Source organism: Salmo salar, chromosome 29, assembly GCF_965601325.2.
Source record: "Salmo salar chromosome 29, fSalSal1, whole genome shotgun sequence".
In the NCBI taxonomy this organism is placed as follows: Eukaryota; Metazoa; Chordata; class Actinopteri; order Salmoniformes; family Salmonidae; genus Salmo; species Salmo salar.
Genome location: NC_138319.1, coordinates 15,230,234 through 15,248,683, shown reverse-complemented (window position 1 = coordinate 15,248,683; position 18,450 = coordinate 15,230,234). Strand labels below are relative to the sequence as shown.

General features: G+C 48.2%; 1 protein-coding gene across 4 annotated transcripts in view; it reads right to left on the bottom strand.

The window, feature by feature from the left end:
• The window catches only part of LOC106590190 (transcriptional activator GLI3), a 130,296-nt gene that overhangs the window by 73,122 nt on the left and 38,724 nt on the right, over nt 1-18,450 (bottom strand). For 3 of the 4 annotated variants that reach the window (XM_014180925.3, XM_014180927.3, XM_014180926.3), the window contains exon 3: nt 8,879-9,139. The exons of the other annotated variant lie outside the window; for it this stretch is intronic. In XM_014180925.3, the coding sequence (XP_014036400.1) occupies nt 8,879-9,139 (261 nt within the window). The remainder of the gene's footprint in view (nt 1-8,878; nt 9,140-18,450) is intronic. 4 annotated transcript variants of the gene reach the window in all.

Here is an 18,450-nt window from a genome sequence, read left to right as displayed (position 1 = left end):
GGTGGCATATGAGAGAGAGAGAGAGAGAGAGAGAGAGAGAGACAAGCGCATTAGCCTCTCTCTCTCCTCTCTCTCTCTCTCTCTCTCTCTCTCTCTCTCTCTCTCTCTCTCTCTCTCTCTCTCTCTCTCTCTCTCTCTCTCTCTCTCTCTCTCTCTCTCTCTCTCTCTCTCTCTCTCTCTCTCTCTCTCTCTCTCTCTCTCTCTCGTTTTACTTTGTAAAACAATATTCGGAAGTTGATAAAATATTTTGGTAGCCTACAGCTGAAAGATTATTAGAGTCTTCTCTTTCAGCAGGAGACATTTGCTTTCCAACCTGTGTTTTCCCGCGATTGAAAACGATTTGAAATTTTGCGAAAGGCCAGTTTTGTCTGCATGCTGTTTGTTCACTGACATATTTGCTGTGCGTTCCCGACTGCAGGCTATGCCTTGTTATTGGGTTACACACTACAGCTAGGCTATTTTTAAAATACGTTATTTATCCTCTGTGGCAAAATGTTAGGCTTTCTCATGGTGTTGTAGGCTATTCTGAATGATTTCATTTCTTTCTGAACAGACAGCAGTAACTCCCGAGTGGCACAGCGGACCAAGGCACAGTGCTAGAGGCGTCACTACAGACCCTGGTTAGTTTCCAAGCTGTATCACAACCAGCCGTGATTGGGAGTCCCATAGGGCGGTGCACAATTGGCCCGGCGTCGTCCGGGTTTGGGTTTGGTCGGGGTAGGCCGTCATTGTAAATAAGAACTTGTTACGTGACTTGCCTAGTTAAATAAAGGTTAAATATTTTTTTTTTTTTATAAAAACTCTAACTTTGTCAAATTTATTTACATTTATCAGACGTGCTGCAGCTCCTCCAGAACCGTTCGCGTGGCTCTATAAGGAAATAAATGATGAAGTGCAATGCTGGAGAGATGAGAGTTTGCGGGGGGGGGGGGGGGGGGGGGGGTTGTGTTTTGATTGTGTTTATTCACATTTTTACATTGCAAAAAGTGACATTTATATTTAATGCCACGAGAGGTACTGGATCCGGCCAAATAGGTTCCAGAAGGAAACAGTCCAAAACTGAGTCGGATCCTGTTCCGGCTCATGCCTATAGCCCCCATATCTCCACAGTGCAGCTCCACCGTGGACCCCACGGCAGGTCATATTGGGGCTGACCCAGCATGACAGTGTGTATAAGAGTAACCCTGCCTGGCTCTGTGAGAGTCAGTGACTGTGAGGATAATAACACACAGACCTGGTACGGCAGGGGAAAGAGGCACCTCAATTCTAACCCACGCAGAGCGAGGCTAGCTAGTGAGCAGGGATGGGATTCAACAAGGCATTGGTCAGCGTGACTGGTCACTGTGGCCCGGTGCATTCAAGTTGATATCCACATGTGTTATGAAAGAACAGACAGCGTAGGAAATAGCATAAGTGGCAAAAAAAATAAACTAGTAACTAAACTATACTTTTATCTATTCCTCTCATTAGTTATGTAAATGTCTTGATTTGTTGTTCGCTCGGATAGAATTCTTCATTTATTACACATGTGATATTTAAGATTAAAGAATGTAATACTTTATTCCCATAAAAAAAGAAAAATTGATAGGAATTTGATTTAGTGCATCTCGCTAATGTAGTGCACCTGCATGTTGCAGACACAGTCTACATATTTTCAATTATGAGTGTCTACTCTCTTAGAAAAAAGGGTTCCAAGAGGGATCTTCGGCTGTCCCATAGGAAAATCCTTTATTTCATGTTTTTATTTATTTTTCCTATGGGGACAGCACCTTTTTTTTTAAAAGATTGTAATTGAGGAAACGGTGGGTAACAGCACGCGGTGTAGAGCAGAGAGAAACCCAGGGCCGTGTCCCAAATGGCACCATATTCCCTATTTAGTTTACTACTTTTGACCAGGACTCTGGTCATAAGTAGTGCCCCATTTAGTAGATAGAGTGCCATTTGGGACACAGCCCCAGTGTCACAGCAATCAGACAAATGACTGTCGGGTCTCAGGAGCAGACAGGGGTCGTCACCCCTGGCCAATTACAGCCCTCGCTCTTACTCTCCGCACAGCAACACTCCCTCTGTAACTCTCTGACTCTCTTCATTTCTCCCTCTCAGACACGCACTCTTCGGTCTTTCTCTGTCTCTCTCCCCATAGGCCGATATCTCTGTCTCTCTTACCTTCTCTATCGCTCATATTTTCCTCTTCCTCTCTTTCTCTCTCTCTCCCCCTTCTCTCTTTGTCTCTTACTCAAAGCGGGGCCTGATCTCTCCCCTCTCCCTCCTCCCAAAAACAAGGATAACTTGTAATCCATTTACTCCACCCCTGTCAACAAATTCCCCCCAAAATAATCCTAAAAGACTTACAACCAGAGCTAGGTACTATCAAGGGAACGGAGGGCGAGAGAGAGGAGAGAGAACACACATGGGGCAGGGAAGGAGTGATAGCACTGAGACAGAGAAAAGAAAAGGAGAGCAGAACATACAGTCCTGTACACAGGGGAGCGAGGAAGGGTAGAAGAGAGGAGAGAGGAGTAGAACTTGGTGTCACAGTGATTTTTTTTTTTTTGTCTTTTGTCACGCAGGTGGCGCCTCTGGGGTCCCTATGGCCTCGGTGACTGTGGCTGACAGACAAACGGGGAACCGTGTAAAACCTTAAAGAGGATTAACCCTGCCGGAGTGATTTAATGAGACCTGAACGTGGCGGGCACCGGAGAGCCCCGCTGATTGAGCCGGGCCAGAGAGGCAGAGAGTCTGGCTCCCAGCGGCCCAACAGGCCCCAGCCGCACCGCTCGGCCTGCTCACACTGAGCCACATCAAAGCCGCTCCGGCTGGGGGAGTCGAGCTGAGGAGAGGGGGGGAGGGAGACGAGGAAGGAGAGAGGGAGGGCTGGACGGAGGAATCCCTTATCTCCTCCTGAGAGGATGCTGCTCTGCAGAGCGAGATTGTCTGGAGCTGCCACCTGTCCCAGCCATCTTTGAAGGCAACACTAAGCCTATGATGGGCCTGACCTCCTCGAGCTCCCATTCTTTTATGTCTCTCTTCATTTTCTGCTTTGTTACACCCCCCCCTTCCTACTCCTCTCTCCTTCTCCAGTCTCACTCTCTTCACACTGGCACTTCTTCTCACCCCCCGTTTTTGCCCTTCCATCTCTCTTTCTGACTCTCTCTCTCTCTCTCTCTTTCTTCCTCTCTTCTGTCCTCCTCCTCTCTCTCCTCTCGCTCTTCTGTAAGTCTCTCCCCTGTGGTACAGACAAGAGGATGTACTGTCGTCTACTTATTTGCTCCAGCCTCAACAGAGGTAACAGAGCTGAGAGGAAACATGTTAATTACCCAGCATGCCTCAGCCCTCTCCTCCTGTAGAACAATAGGTACAGTCCGTCCTCAGGAGAGATGGAGAGATGAAAGAGAGGGAGGGAGGGAAGCGTTGGGGGGTTGGTTGAAGGGATAAAGGTGCTAATCTTGTAGCTAACGCTATGAGAAAAGGGACACGAATCGCTGCTCTACAAGACCGGCGGTGAGATTTGCATAGAGTGAACAAACATATAGGCGGTCACGAATTGAGTGTGACTCTCCCACTCCACACCAGTGATTATCCCACTGCTGCCACTTCAGGAGGGAGAGAAAAGGAAGGCACAAGATGTCATGGTTTAAAAAGCAGCGCTCACGTCTTTATGGTCTCTGTGTTGAAGGGGCGTTATTGTTGTTTCTGGTGGTGTTAGTGCTGGTGTTGGTGGTGGCGTATCCTTACGGACAGTCCGAAAAACAAGTCTTCCTTTTTAAGCCTTTGCTACTTCAAAGCACGCCTATTGTTTTGGACATGTGATGCCTCTGTGTGTCTACCGACCGATTAGCCATTCCTCATTCGACGCTGGGGTCCAAAACACAGACAGATGTTGCAAGAATGATATCAAGAAATGCTGAATATTCATTTCTTAAATATTTTTCATTTATTTTCCAGCCACTCCAAATTAATCTTGGCATTGTTAAAAATGCAATTTTACGCACATTCTCGGGCTCTGAGATACTAAGAGAAACCACAAGGAAGTCTGACCTTCACTCAGAGCGAACGTGGCGTTCCTTAACTACTTCAAACTTTGCCTAACCCCTTCAATCATCAAACGTCCTACAAACGGCACATGCATGCGAGAATATGGCCTATCTTACACGGCGAGATTCCTCTAATAAGCTGTATAAAAGAGGATCATGGGTGATTATCCCTGGTGTGTTGGACTGCGGGGCTAATTCAAGAGCTGCCCGGCCATGGTTCTCTTTCTTGATGAAAGGTGGTGGATTGAAGAGACTCCTTTCCATCGCCTGCAGGGCGCCCCCGGGCTCCCCCCGGTTCCTCTCACCCCCCTGTCTTGCCCCCCTGTGCCCCACTAAGGGGGTTTCACCAGGACCGCCCGCCGCTCCAGAAGCCAATATTGAAACAATCACAAAGACTTGCCCTCGGTCACCCTTGAAACGGGCACGTGTCTCCCCACGCTTCCCTGCCGCCCCTCCTGCTCCTCTGTAGTCTTCCCTGCCGCCCCCCCTGCTCCTCTGTAGTCTTCCCTGCCGCCCCCCCTGCTCCTCTGTAGTCTTCCCTGCCGCCCCCTGCTCCTCTGTAGTCTTCCTGCCGCCCCCCCTGCTCCTCTGTAGTCTTCCCTGCCGCCCCCCCTGCTCCTCTGTAGTCTTCCCTGCCGCCCCCCCCTGCTCCTCTGTAGTCTAATGTCTGTGGGGAGGAGAGCTTGAACCTGTGTCGCCAAAACTCGTGATGAGGAACCCAATGTGGAACCCAGAAAGTTGGCCTCTTTGAACGGGTTGTCAGAGAAAAAATTATTGTAAATGACTTTTCCAGTTTTTTTCATTTTTTTTTTCTGTGGCAGGAAAGCTTTCCTATAGTTCCTGTATATGTGTGACTCTGAACCAGAGAGTGCCGTAATGCGGTCATTAACTGTACAGAGCCTGGTCCATTGTGGTGCAGATCACGTTGGGGTTTTGTGACAGCCAGCTCATTCACTTCAGTGGTCAGCTGTTGTGGTTTAATATTTGAGGCAGACAGACTGACATGGGCTGAGTCTTCGTCTCGCCTCGCCGTGCTACAGACCCGTAGACCTGAAATCTCTGCAAAGCAGCCATGGAGGTTAACCTAACCCCTGTCTGGGGCTGGAGATCACCAGACCACCACCCACCCCCACTGCATAAACCCTGGGTCTGGTTGAGTGCGGGCTGGGCTCTCCTTCCCCTCTCCCAGTGCTCTGGGTCTTCACAATCCCAAGTAATGGTCACTTCTGCCAGGGCTTTGGCTACAAAGAGCAGGGTTACAGGGATACAGCCTGGAGGTATCCAGACGACGCACTAGACCAGTCATAGATCTCTACTGTACTTCCACCTTGGTCTAAGAGGTCTCAGAGGTGAGACATGGAGAAGGCTTTGGTGTGAGGATTACCAGCTGGTGGTGCTTGGCCTTGGATCTTGATTCCAGACAGCAGACTATAACGCTGATATGTTCCCTCTTCTACTTCAGCTATAAGAGTCTGTCTCGGTCCACACAATGACCGAGTATACTGTGTCATCACAGACACACACAACCACCAAACAGCCTTGGTTGTTAAGGAACCAACCAACATACTTAAGGATTGTTTCAACAGCTTAGTGCTTTTCCTTCCCTCCCCAGTCGCCTTCCTTTGACAAAACATCTTCTGATGTTTCAATACTGTTTGGATTGGTAAGAAACATAAGAAAGCCGACCATTGAAGAGAATACGCTTCGCGATCCCGTAACGGGAACTGTTTTGACTGGCCGAGGAGGAAGGGGCGAACGAGTGTTTAAGAAAAAGACAAACACTTGAAGGAAGAAGAGGGATCCCGGAGGAGGGAGAGAGCAGAGACGACGGACGGATCTCCAGCAAGTGTTCCACTGTTGCTGAGGACCGCTGACCCGCTAATCAGCCCACAATGTAAACAGATGTCGCTAGCGCCGCAGCCCGCCGTACTAACGTCCTCACAATACACACGTTCTCATAATACAGAAATCGTTAAAAAGAAAAACAAGTCTCTGTCTCTTTCTTATTAATCCTCCTCCCCAATCCTTCCTCCTCCTTATCCAGGCGAAAGCCCCACGTATTAGTGTTGTGGTAAGCAGGATATGGACTCTTATCCAGTGTTTGCCCAAGAAAAGCGGCTAAGAAGCTAGGCATCACCGCGATTTAGCTAATGCACACAATAGGGTCTATTTTTCCTTAATGCCTCCTCCTTTATGTGGGCAAGTGGGTGTAAAGATGAGAGTAAACACAAACATCAGAGTCTTATAGGCCTCAGACAGGGGAGTGGGAGAGAGCACAGAAGGGGCTGCTTGAAAAGGAAAGATTTGCGAAGAGAAGCAGCGACCTCTAAAAAGAACACACACTCCACTCCCCCTCCTCCGACCCCCAATATCCACCCTCCTCTTCTTCTCAACACCCACCACAACGCGTATCACCACCACAGCTATGACCATGACGACCCGGCAGTCCAGGTGCGCTTGAGGCTGCAGGTGTTGGCGCGTTTAGCCGCATTAAGCACTGACAGTACAACGGAGGGAAGAGTAATCGCGTTTACCTGGCTGTCGGCCGCAGCCAGGCCGTGCGGCGCCCCGTGCTCTGCAAGCACAGCACAAAGACCCATGCTCCCCTCTACATCACCCTCACAGTCACAACATACACCTGGGATACATTTAGGGAGGTGACAGTCAGTCAGAGACCCCAGGGGAGAGGGAGTGTTGGGGGACTGGACCGTGGAAGTAGGTTTGGGAGGGGTTCAACCAAGCACGGGGTCAATGTTCTTCACACCTCTGGGGCTAGTGGTGGTGGTGGTGTTCAAAGGGGCTAGGGCCCTCACCCTTTCCTGACCCCCAGACTGAAGGCACCATGAGGGGCTGAGGTGGAGGCTCTGGAGCCTGGTCCTGGGTCTTGCCTGGGTCCAATCAGAGAGAATGGGACCGGGCTGACCGGCAGGCGCCTTCATGGACACCTCGTGTTCCCCACACCTGGTACCAGAGGAAGCCATTTTACACAGCCCCCGGCCTGCTCTCTTCTCTGACCTCTGGTCGTAATTCTTTCTGAACTGAGTCAGGGTCAGGGCACGTCCCAAGGACATCCATTTACTTTACACTCCACCCTCCGAGGAAAAAAACGACTGTCTTCACATTTGAGCATGTACTCCAGTTGTACTTTTCTACTGAACTACACTCAAACTTAGTCATCTCAATTCTGTAAAATAATTGCCTGTGTGCTAAAACATTGGGATGGAATTTATACTTTTATCGATATCTGAGAGAGAGAGAGAGAGAGAGAGAGAGAGAGAGAGAGAGAGAGAGAGAGAGAGAGAGAGAGACTATAGCACCAGTCATCTCTCTATCCACTCTGCCCTCTGACTGGTCTGATTGCTGTCTTGCGGCCCAGGAGGCCCCCAAGTGGAAAGAATGGAGCCCTTTGAGGCTCTACGACCCCTTTGACTTTTCCTGCTGCTTCTGAACTCTCCATTTCAGACTCTGACTTTTACGCATGACCCTGAGGCACTGCCACCCCTCACTGTGACCCCCAACCACCCCCACCCACCCATCCCCCCAAGCCCTCGCCCCTAGTTCCCCTCGGCTTCAGTGTGCTTAAACCCCCTACCCCAAGTGCTCAACCCCAGTGCTCACAAACACACACACTCACAATCAAAAGTGGCAGTCCTGCTGAGCTAAGACCGGGCTGTAATCGACAGTAATGTTCTGCTTGCGAGGATCCTGTCCACTATACCAATGAACAGTCCCAGGGCCTGACTTTAAGTAACCTTTCAGATTAGTACTGTGGCTCTGTGGTGGATGGAAGCACCAGTGCACAAAGGAGACGCTGGCTTATGAACTAACTAAATAAATAGAGTTACAGTAAAGAAATGGAGCCGGAGCCAGAGCAAGGGACAGAGAGACCTTTTCATTACGGCCTGCGGATTAAAACCCCTCTGTCAGGCCCAATTCGCAGGCAATGTATCGAAAGTAAACAAACCGTCAGATCAAATCCTGGAGGCCACGTCCTTTCAGGCTACGGTGGCGGCGAAATGAACCTCCTAAAAAGCCCCCAGCTCTCCACTCATCTGTCTCTCTTTCATTCTATTACGGCATCTTTCTCTTATTCCTTCTCTCTCTCTCTCTCTTTCATATTTTATTTTATATCATTTTTCCATCATAACCTCAAACCTCATGTACCTCGCTCACTCCTCCCTTTATCTATACTGTATCTCTCTCTTCCTCCCTTCTCCCTTTCTCTCACCCACAGTCTCTCCGTTCCCAGTGAGAGAGAAGGGGGAGGAGGGGCGAGGGGGGTAGCGAGTGTGGTTTGACTGCGCAATGCAGTGTAGTGTAGAGTTGGGGTTTTGATGTGTGTGTGTTGATGAGTGGAAGTGGAGTACTGGGCTCAGACAGGCCCCTAATGAGGGAATTAAGGAGCTGCGCTGAATGCTCCACATACTAACTTCCCAGAGAGCGAGAGAGAGAGAGAGAGAGAGAGAGCAGCTGATCTGTCAGGCCTAATCAAGTGACTAGCAGCCTTGCGTTCTACCTATTATTCTACAGAACCTTGGTGGACCACTGTTCAGAGGGTGTTGGGTGGTCTACAGGTATGCCGCCTCACTCAAATTACAGTATATTGCTCACAAATACACACGAACACGGTTCATTTTTTTGACTTATAATTGATCTCACCCCCAGTTTTTTTTTAAATGTAATTATCCATCAATCTATTCAGTAACTCACTGAGACAATTCAAACCCTGCTGACACAAACTAAGCAAGGACCCACTACTTTTGGCATCACAAACATTCTCTAACAATCAAATGGAACATCCTATCCAACCCCTCTATAAACTGAGGTCCGTTGTCTGTACTCACCATAGTGGGAGTCCAGGTATCCGTTGCGAGGGTCCATGGCGAACAGCGTGCCGCGGTACGGGAGGCCGTGGTCGACCAGGTGGGGCAGCGAGCTGTGCAACTCTTTCTTTACCAACGGTGGGCGCTCTTCTGTGGAGGTGGAGGGCTCTTCACCCAGCTTGCTGCCAGGGGGCCCGGGTGTGGGGGCCTGGGTGCTGATGGCATTGCGCCTCTCACGGTGGTGGTGGTGGTGGTGGTACGGCGTGCCCAAGCTCTCATCCTCTGTAAGGGGACAGGGGGGAGAGAGAGGGTAAGGTCCTAACTTATTGAGGGTACATACACCATAATTGATCCCTGTACATTTAAAGCTACTGTACCGAGCCTAAAGTCTGCTGAAGTCTTCTCAACCTGTCCTGAATGCCTTTGGTGGTGAAGGGCAGTAGTTTCACAGTCAGTAGAATTAGACCAGATGAATTACGGATGCTGCCGTCAAGGGGAATTTCTTTACCTCTCAGAGTCAATACACACACACAAATTAGATAATGTAGCATACTCCTATGAGGGGCAGGGGATTTGTTTTGTACACAAGCAACCAACCAAGTATGCATGGTGGGTCTTCCCTGCAAATCCACGCTGGTTTGGTCTCCATATAAGCCAGCTGAACGTGTGAGTTCTCAAGCAGAAGACAGCTCAAGCCAATAGGACTCAAGCAGAAGACAGCTCAAGCCAATAGGACTCAAGCAGAAGACAGCGCAAGCCAATAGGACTCAAGCAGAAGACAGCTCAAGCCAATAAGACTCATCTCTGGTGCTCTCACCAACTAAACGATCCCCCTGCATCACAGCCACATTCAGGGGGGGGGGGGGGGGATCTTAAAGTCAGCCTCGTCTGTTCCTTTTATAAAATAAATGGATTCCCATGGAGAAGGCAACCGGGTCTTTCCGCCTGCATTCCAAACTGCCCATTAAGCGGCCTCATGGTATCAACACCCCCCCCCCCCCCCCCCCCCCCACTTTCTCAACACCCCCTCTCTGCCAGAGTAATCTCTTTCTCTCTCTATTTCTCTCTCCAGGTGAAGGAGAGAAACTAAGCGGAGAGATGGAAAGACGGAAAGGAGAGTCCCCCTGAGAAGCTATCCCTGGTGTGCTGGGTTCGTGGGGATGAAAGTGAAGAGAGTTCAAGGGCAGAGCCGCTTTGGAAAGAATGTACCTTTGACCTGACCACTGACCCTGGCCTTCATGGGGTCACATGGTCCCTGACCTGGTGAGTGCTACTGTACAGACTAGTTCTGAGTAGTCCCTGAAGAGAGCATACTCTGGACACTCTTCATGTAACACTAACTCCTACACACTTGAATAGTGTCCAAGAAATGATGAATGTTGAGCTTTATTGTAAATAAAAAGAGATTATTCCTATCATCTGTACCTTTAGTATGATTATGATCAATTATTACATTTTAACATGCTTAGGTTAATGTTTTGTATGATCTGAAGTTTTACACTGGCTCATTGAAAGTTTTACACTGGCTCATTGAAAGTTTTACACTGGCTCATCAAAAGTTTTACACTGGATCATCAAACGTTTTACACTGGATCATCTAAAGTTTTACACTGGCTCATCTAAAGTTTTACACTGGCTCTAGCCGTATGCGCTTCAGAACTATTGCAGAGCCTGTTTGATTCAGTCACATACAATTCTGTCTTCCTAAATGCCTCAAATCCATCCTATTCCTCCATCCTGATCCAGAGAGTCCACTGAGTTTGGCCTTATCTTGACTGAGCAACAGATCCACTTCATTGGAGGCTGCTGGGAAATCTCCTCTGGTCCAGCCCTGGTTCCTGGTTGATGCGGTGCCCCCTGTTGCTCTCTCTTTTTTAACGTCTCACTCAGGGCCCTGACAGAGTGCCGCGGTGCCGACGCCAAAGGTTCTGTAGCATTTACCAGCCTAGCGCTGTAAGGCCCCCCTATGAACTGGAGGCAATGGAGAACCGCAGCCCTCCAAAAGCCAATTAAGTACAGAGGAGAGGGGCTAGATTAAAGAGCGCTACCCCGAGTCGGAGAGAGAGAGGGGTCGAGAGGAGAGTGAAAGAGAGAGAGAACGAGAGACCCCCTCTCACTCTCCCACGTCCATTACCAGTGTTAGGGCCCAGCCATGCCCCGACTGGTGGCACAGCGCTCGGAGCAGCAAATTCCACGAGACTTAACACAGAACTGACAAACCAGCAAGAGAGCAGAGGCTCATGCTCTCCTCCGCAGGAAATTATAGTGTCAGTTATGATATAAGTATTTAATCCTATACTGCACAGCCCGTGATCTTATTAAGGGAATAATGGCACTTATGCTGTTAAAGCTGGATTAATAGGGTCTGCTCTTGCAAAGCGCAATATTAACATAAAGGGATTTCAGACTCGGGGTTCATCTTCTCGCATGGATTGGATTTGAGGAAGAAAGTGGGGACTGTAAACTGTGCTGGGAGCAACTAGAGCAAAGGACAGGGTTATGCTGCTGAGAGGAGTGTAGGCCTGTATGTACTGAATACTGATCCAGCAAACACAGTGTCGAAGCCGGGAATAATATCTTATGGTAGACCTGGAGAGGTTTCTAATTCTTGGTCAAGTTTATTTATGTTTTGCTCCATAGACTTGACATACACAATGTGCTTGTAGCAATAATCTTTGAACATTTGGAAGTGAAGTCAAACTCCCACAAGCCTATGCAGCTAACACCGTATATGAACTCTTCCTGGATACAAAATACTTTGGTAATTATTCCCAAAGATATTATTACACTACGTTCCTGTGTCTCTCTTTGGCTTCTTCCCCTTTTCCCCATTTGAGTGTCTTTCTTTCTCTCCCTCCCTCCCCCTTCCTCCCTCTTTCCCTCTCAGTGAACTCCAGCCCTACTCACTTATGTCTCGGAGAGGTCAAGCAGCTAATATTTAAATCAAACTATTGTCACTCCAACATTCTTCTCTCCTCCACGTCACCATGGTGAACTGTCATTCTGCCATATACCACCTTAAATGGGTTCATTATTTCAGTATATACCACCTTAAATGGGTTCATTATTTCAGTATATACCACCTTAAATGTTTTTTTTATTTCAGTGTATACCACCATAAATGGGTTCATTATTTCAGTGTATACCACCTTAAATGGGTTAATTATTTCAGTGTATACCACCTTAAATGGGTTAATTATTTCAGTGTATACCACCTTAAATGGGTTCATTATTTCAGTGTATACCACTTTAAAAGGTTTAACAAATAGTTGGCAGCAGAAGGTCAAGAACTAAAACTTGAATGGTGAGAATGAAATAGGAGGGATCCCCCAAGGCTCAGTCCTATCCCCATTTCTATTTTTTATCCCGGTCACAGGTCATCCAACCTAAACGGCTGGAAAACTTGGTTATATTTTACTTGACTATACTTGAACCCTCTTGAGCTTCATAGGTGCAGTTTACTGATAATGATTATAATATATATTTTTTGGTCTAATGTATATCCAATGGTGCTTCATAGTGTATTACGTTGGATAGCTAGAGGCTTTATAGTCAGTGTTCTCATCCATTGTGGCTGTTCAGCGTACTCTGCCTCTGATGTGGAGGACTCAGGTGTCTGCAAACACTTTGAAAAGCCTGAACTTCAGGAGCACCTCTCCAAACCTGAACACCATCAGCCTCAAACAGACCCTCTTGGCTTTTTCTCTTTCTTCCCTCCCTCATTTTTCATTTCTCTTTTATTCCCTCCCTTTTTACCATGGTTGCCCCCATCCCGTCCTCCTCTCCTCCACCGGTTCACAAGTCCATTCACCCACAACACAAAGCAGGAGGCCGGTCCTCGGTGGACCAAAGGGAAGCATGCCTCACACACAAAAAAAATGTGAAAAAAAAGACCTATCCCGGACTCTCTATGGTGATTGAATTTCTTAACATCTTTTCAAAAACTGCTTAAATGCCTGCAGGCGAGAGGAAGAAACAAGCTAATGGTGGATGGGGAGCACTGAACAAATTTCAGAGCCCTTTCCTGCTCGCGTTTGAGGTTGAAAGCGAGCTCCTGCCTTTCAAGTTTCAAAGTCCTCCTTCCTCCCGCAGTGTCACTGAAGGATTTGAAAAGAAGGTAATTGTGCTCACTGCAGTCCTGATCAGAGTGCACGCCCGGCTCTAGTATTTCAGGAGTTCTCTGCCACTATAATGGAGCCTATGCTCTCTCCATCCTCTCTCCCTGGCATTCTCTCTCCTCTCCTCCTCTCTTCTCTCCTATCCATCTCTCTCTAGCGACTCTCTCTCTCTCTCTATCCACCTTATCTTTTTTTCCCCCTCTCTCTCATTCTTTCTTTTTCGATCTCACTTTTCTCTCAGTGTCTCTTTCTTTCTCACTTTCTCTCTATCTCTCTTTCTCGCCCAGCCAGCCGCTCATTAAATCCTAATGCCCAGGTTTTTTACCCTTTTTATGTTGGGGCCTTCCATTGTAAAAGGCTTCTCTGGATACCTTCAGAGAAAGCCCCATGCCTGAGCAGGGGAGGAGAGGGCCTTTAATGGAAGGGGGGAAAGGAGGAGGGAACGAATACAACAAATGACAAAATGAAAATATAAAAGAGATAATGAGGAATGGAGTGGAGCCAATTCCTTAGAGGAGGGGGAAAGAGAACGAGAGAGAGAGAGAGATAGAGAGTTGGGCCCTGGGACAAGGGAGCTGAAGTTAAGGGTGCCTGGCTGATTCAAAGTAATGAGAGGGAGCGAAGACAAAAAGCCTCTGCTTCGGAGGGAGTCGGTGTTTCTCAAAGGCAGCCGTTGTGTAGAACAAGGGTCGGAGTGCCAATCTGCTCCTGCCTCTCAGACATTTGATTTGGTACTCTACAGCCAACACCATGTAGGAGTCTCCGCTGCCTTAAGCTACTACATGTGTTTCAGTCAGAGGAACACAAAGGGGCATTTTCATCAGTCTTGCACATTCTACCCCCGAACTGGCTTTGTTGTGCGAAACCTTTACCATCGAGGAGGTGTCGTTTGCCTCTGAACAAGCGCCAGCGACACAACAACCATTCTCCACCTGCGAACATTTGCAAGCCGCGTTGTCTGTGGCACGGTGATGGGGTTTGGCTGAGGAACCCGACAAAGGGGGGAAAAGATGAGAAGAGGAGTGGAGGAAAACACAAAACACTTCTTCAAAGCTCCTCTCCTCCTGTGCGATAATCTCTCTTTCCGTCTTCTTTCTTTCTCTTGCAAATCAACTCCCGCGAAAAAGACTGAAGACTGCCCAATTAACAATGAGAGGGAGGCAAACATTTCAGCGGCTGGCTAGAGTTTAATAAGAGCGTAGCAGCTACCTCTCCAAGCGGCTTAGGAAGAGCTCGCTGTACATGGCACCTGCGCTATAGAGCGAGGGAATCACTCACGATTAGCAGCGCAGGCTGAAAGAAGAGACAGAGAGAGAACCTTCAAACTCCACCAAGAGGAGGAATCGCAAACACAACAAGAGAAGAGAACGGGGAAGATTAGTGCAATTGTGTGGGGTATTTTTCTGATCAACTTTTTGGCTGCCGGTCTCATAGGATGCCGGTTTTGCCAGAATGTTTTCTTTTAGCCACCGCTGAGGGAGCTTCAGTGGTATCTCCCACAACAGAGTTCAGTTGTGTGTTGTGTTGAAGGTGACTGAGTCTTAATGGAGCTTCTTCCTATGTCTGTTTACAGTGACACGGAGACGTGTCAAGAAACTCTTTGTAGAATGACACTAGCACAACATCGCAGAGGATCCTGTGTGCTTAACCTCACAAGTCATCATCTGTAGCATCTTGGACAATCAACTATTGGCCATCTTCCCATTTATCAATGACCAACACAATAGCCGTGGAATTACATGATTTGGATAAGATTTATTTTCAGGAGAACAAGCGAGAAAAGTAGACCGTTACCAATCTATGAAATGTAAATAATAAAAGCACTAAAAAGTTAGCTGTTGCGCAACACGCCAGAATTCACTGTCAGTAACTTTCAGCCCTTGTCTTATTTCCCCTCTGCAGAGTGGTCCCATAGTGGCGCATTATGTAAATACAGCTGCTGTGAGTGATGCTTAGAGTAATTGCAGTGAGAAGCGGTGGGCAGGTCGGGAAGATTCCTGATTTCCCCCACAGCCCGACTACTGCTCTCCTCGATATTCATCTAGGCTAATTTCGACGGCTCCCACGTCTCAATTTGGCTCGGCGGCACACCGCCCCCTCCCTTCGGCATCCCCAGACCCCATCTCCCCGGCCCGGAGTCCCACACCCCTCACTCCGCCGCTGGGGCTCTGCTGGGACCCTACCAGGGGCCCCTGGCTCTCAGTCCCAGCCCATAGCCTAGAGGGGAGAGGAATCAAAAGAAATCTAGGCTTCTTCCCCCCTTCCCTTGTCTGTCTGCTCTCCCTGCTCACCTCAAATCAGCCTCACAGCAGGGCCGTGCCTAACCCCCACTCCAATCCCTACTGACTACCTTTCATACATCAGGGGCCGGATGCAAGCCATCCGTAGGGCTAGAACCACTCTCTACAACCCCCCCCCCCCCCCCCCCAGCCTATTTCATCAGGAGCACATTGTGAAGGAGCAGAGCTACACTGGTCAAAGAGCTACACGCACTGGGTAAAAAAAACAGTGATGAGTTGGGGCCATGCCTTTTTGAATTTTGAAGAATTTCACTCAAAGGGCACCTTGACTCATGTACTCTTTTAAGAATCAAACCGAGGAGATGTATTTGCTCAGTGCTCGAAACCACAAGCGCTATAACGAAGTCTGACCAGCATTGACATTGCTTCATATTCAACTAACAAGGTCATCAGCATCCGACAACCTTGTCTGTTATCCTTATTGACCTCCAGTCTTCCACCACAATATAATATGATTGTGATACCGTACAGCTATGACAGAAGTGTGACTGGACTGGACGGGCTGGATGGGCTGCTAACTGGGTCTGTTAGGGTAGAGGGTGGATTCAGGCATGGCTCCCAGCCCACCAGGCCGGACTAGGCCAGCTTTCCACTGGGCCGGAGCATTGGAATCCCACTTCTGACGCCACTGTGATCCGGACGGGGCCTGTGGCACTCAGATTAGGAGGCGCTCGCCAAGAGAACATGGACACCCAGCCAAAGCAAGGAGGTGGGGAAGTGCCAACCAACAGTTAGAGCGAAATAAAAAATAGTTATAGTGAATTAGGTCCAAATGTCACTGTGGTGAATTCTCACCTAACAATACAGAATTATTCAAAGACATAATACATTTATCTCACTATAGCTTCTACAAACTTTATGAAGAGTTTTTTTCATGGCTGCCTCTCAGAGCTGCTTTTCTAACACATTGCGATGGATGCTGTGTGTGTGTGTGTGTGTGTGTGTGTGTGTGTGTGTGTGTGTCTGAATACATGCGAGGCGATCAGGCAGAGCGGGCTCCATTAAGACAGTTAGCCAGTGCTTACTAGTCAGAGGGATAATTAGACACTTCAAAGGCACCTGCCCACTGCCGTCCCAGAGGGGGATAGAATCGCCCGCATCCTCCCTCCCCCTCCACCCCCCTGCCCCATTTAAAAGCATGTTAACTCCTATCTGAGGCTAGCAGGCTAATTTAACTTTTGACATTTGATATCTGAGGAATGAGAGGGATCAGCCGTTTAGCTGGAACCGGATTACCTCCCTCATCCCCCCCCCCCCCCCCCCCCCCTCTCTCTCCCCTTCGGTCCTCTGCCGCCCTCCTCCCCCACATCCAACCCCCCCACATCCAACCCCCTCCCACACCCTCTCTCTCTCTCTCTGTCAGGCCGGGTGGATGGTGGATTCATTAATTTGCCCGCTGCTAAGCAGTTTATCAATGACTGGTAAATGTCTCAGGCTCTGAGTGGAACATCCATCGCTTGGTTCTTCTCCCTGTCCCTCTCTCCCTCTCCCCAGCTCAGTGGCCATGGTGATTAGGGTTCTTCTGATGTTAAATCCAATGTATGGATCAGCCCACTGCCCTGGCCGGTACTCACTTAGTTAGCTGTTGATCTATTCTGGCTGTAACTACCTGCTTAACAGCTCAACCAACAGTGTAGAGGTCAAATCAAAGTGTTTGAAGTACATTCAGCAATTTCTACAGAGACATGGCAGTTTTGTAATAGTTTCCAGTAGCCATTTTTTTGCGCTTTCAGGCATAACTTTGCGAAATGAAAATAAATTCTACACACAAATGACCTCTCACACCCAGTAACCATTCCAGGGAACCAATCAGGTGCGAGCTTCGCTGACCTCTGACCTGCCATGTGGAGGAGAGGTGTTAAGAGTTAATTCAAGGCTGTAACCTCGCATTGGTTGTGGTCTTGACGCTCTCTGTTCAATGTCTACATTACAGGTTGAATCAGGGGCTTTGTGCGAGTGTGACGGATTTGGGTTAAACGCACAACATGCCCGAGCTCCTTTGATGCGGCAGCTGTTAACGCTTACCATTTCTCACCCGCCGCATTCAGACATACGGGCTCTTTTTACAGGGAGAGCATGAGAATCAGAATTCCAAACTACATGCCAAACGTCATAAAAATAACACGACCAAACAGATTTCTGTACCGCTTGCCCAAAGCCATAAAAACAACCCAACCCGGCAATCAGGGGCTCTGAACACTCTGAACACATCCAGTCACCTGAAAAAAGAAAACCCGCTTCAAGGTAAATCGACATTCTCTACCTTGACACGATAATCATTTGAAAGTCATCCGTTGATTTACCGTGCCGTTTTCCCTCACTTTTCCTGACAGCTCGAGACTTGCTTCGTTCCGTCAAAGTCTCTGCGTTGACAAATCACAGGCAACAATGAATCCTTTTACAAAGATATCAGTCTTCATTTACTCTACACAACCCTCATTATCTGAGGAGATTTGAATAACTTCTGCCACCAACTGCAGTTCATTTTCCCCTCCTGTGATCTAGGGGTCATTCCATGTCATTTCAGCAAGTCATGACACCCACCACCTCAGATGGTTCTGAACTTGTTTCTGTAGTTAGAAACGGAGAAATGTAGCTAATTGATTGCACCCTAATTGGCCATTTTAATTTATAGGATACTGTAGTAGCTAACATCCGATTTGTACCAAACTTTTTTGTAACAGTGAGTAAGACATCAAAAGAAATGGTTTTCGAGCATCATATGGATTTTGGATGCAATCAATTAGCTTAAATTTAGCTTAAGCTCAAATTATATTTCAACAAAATAATGTTGCAGGAATGCCATTCTTATCTGTTTCTAACAACAGAAACTGTTTCAAAATAATCTGATGTGGTGGGTGTCGAGTTCCTCTTTCTTCAGCTTTTTGAGGTGGAACAACCCCTAGGAGGGAGTGACCACTCCGTAAACAGCACGTAATTCAGCCCCCCAAAACACCTAGGTGAAGCGCGGACCCCATCATTACACTGTCGAAGGCAGCCATAGAAGCCTTAGAGATTAAAGGATCAGACTCAACCACAGTCTGGAGCTGAGGAGAGGTGGGAGGTGGAAAAGGTGGCTAGAGAAAAAAAAGCACAATCTTTCTCCCTATGATTAGACAGCCAACTTAGTCAAAGCCAGGCCACCATGCTAGAGACGGAGAATGAGAGAGATTTT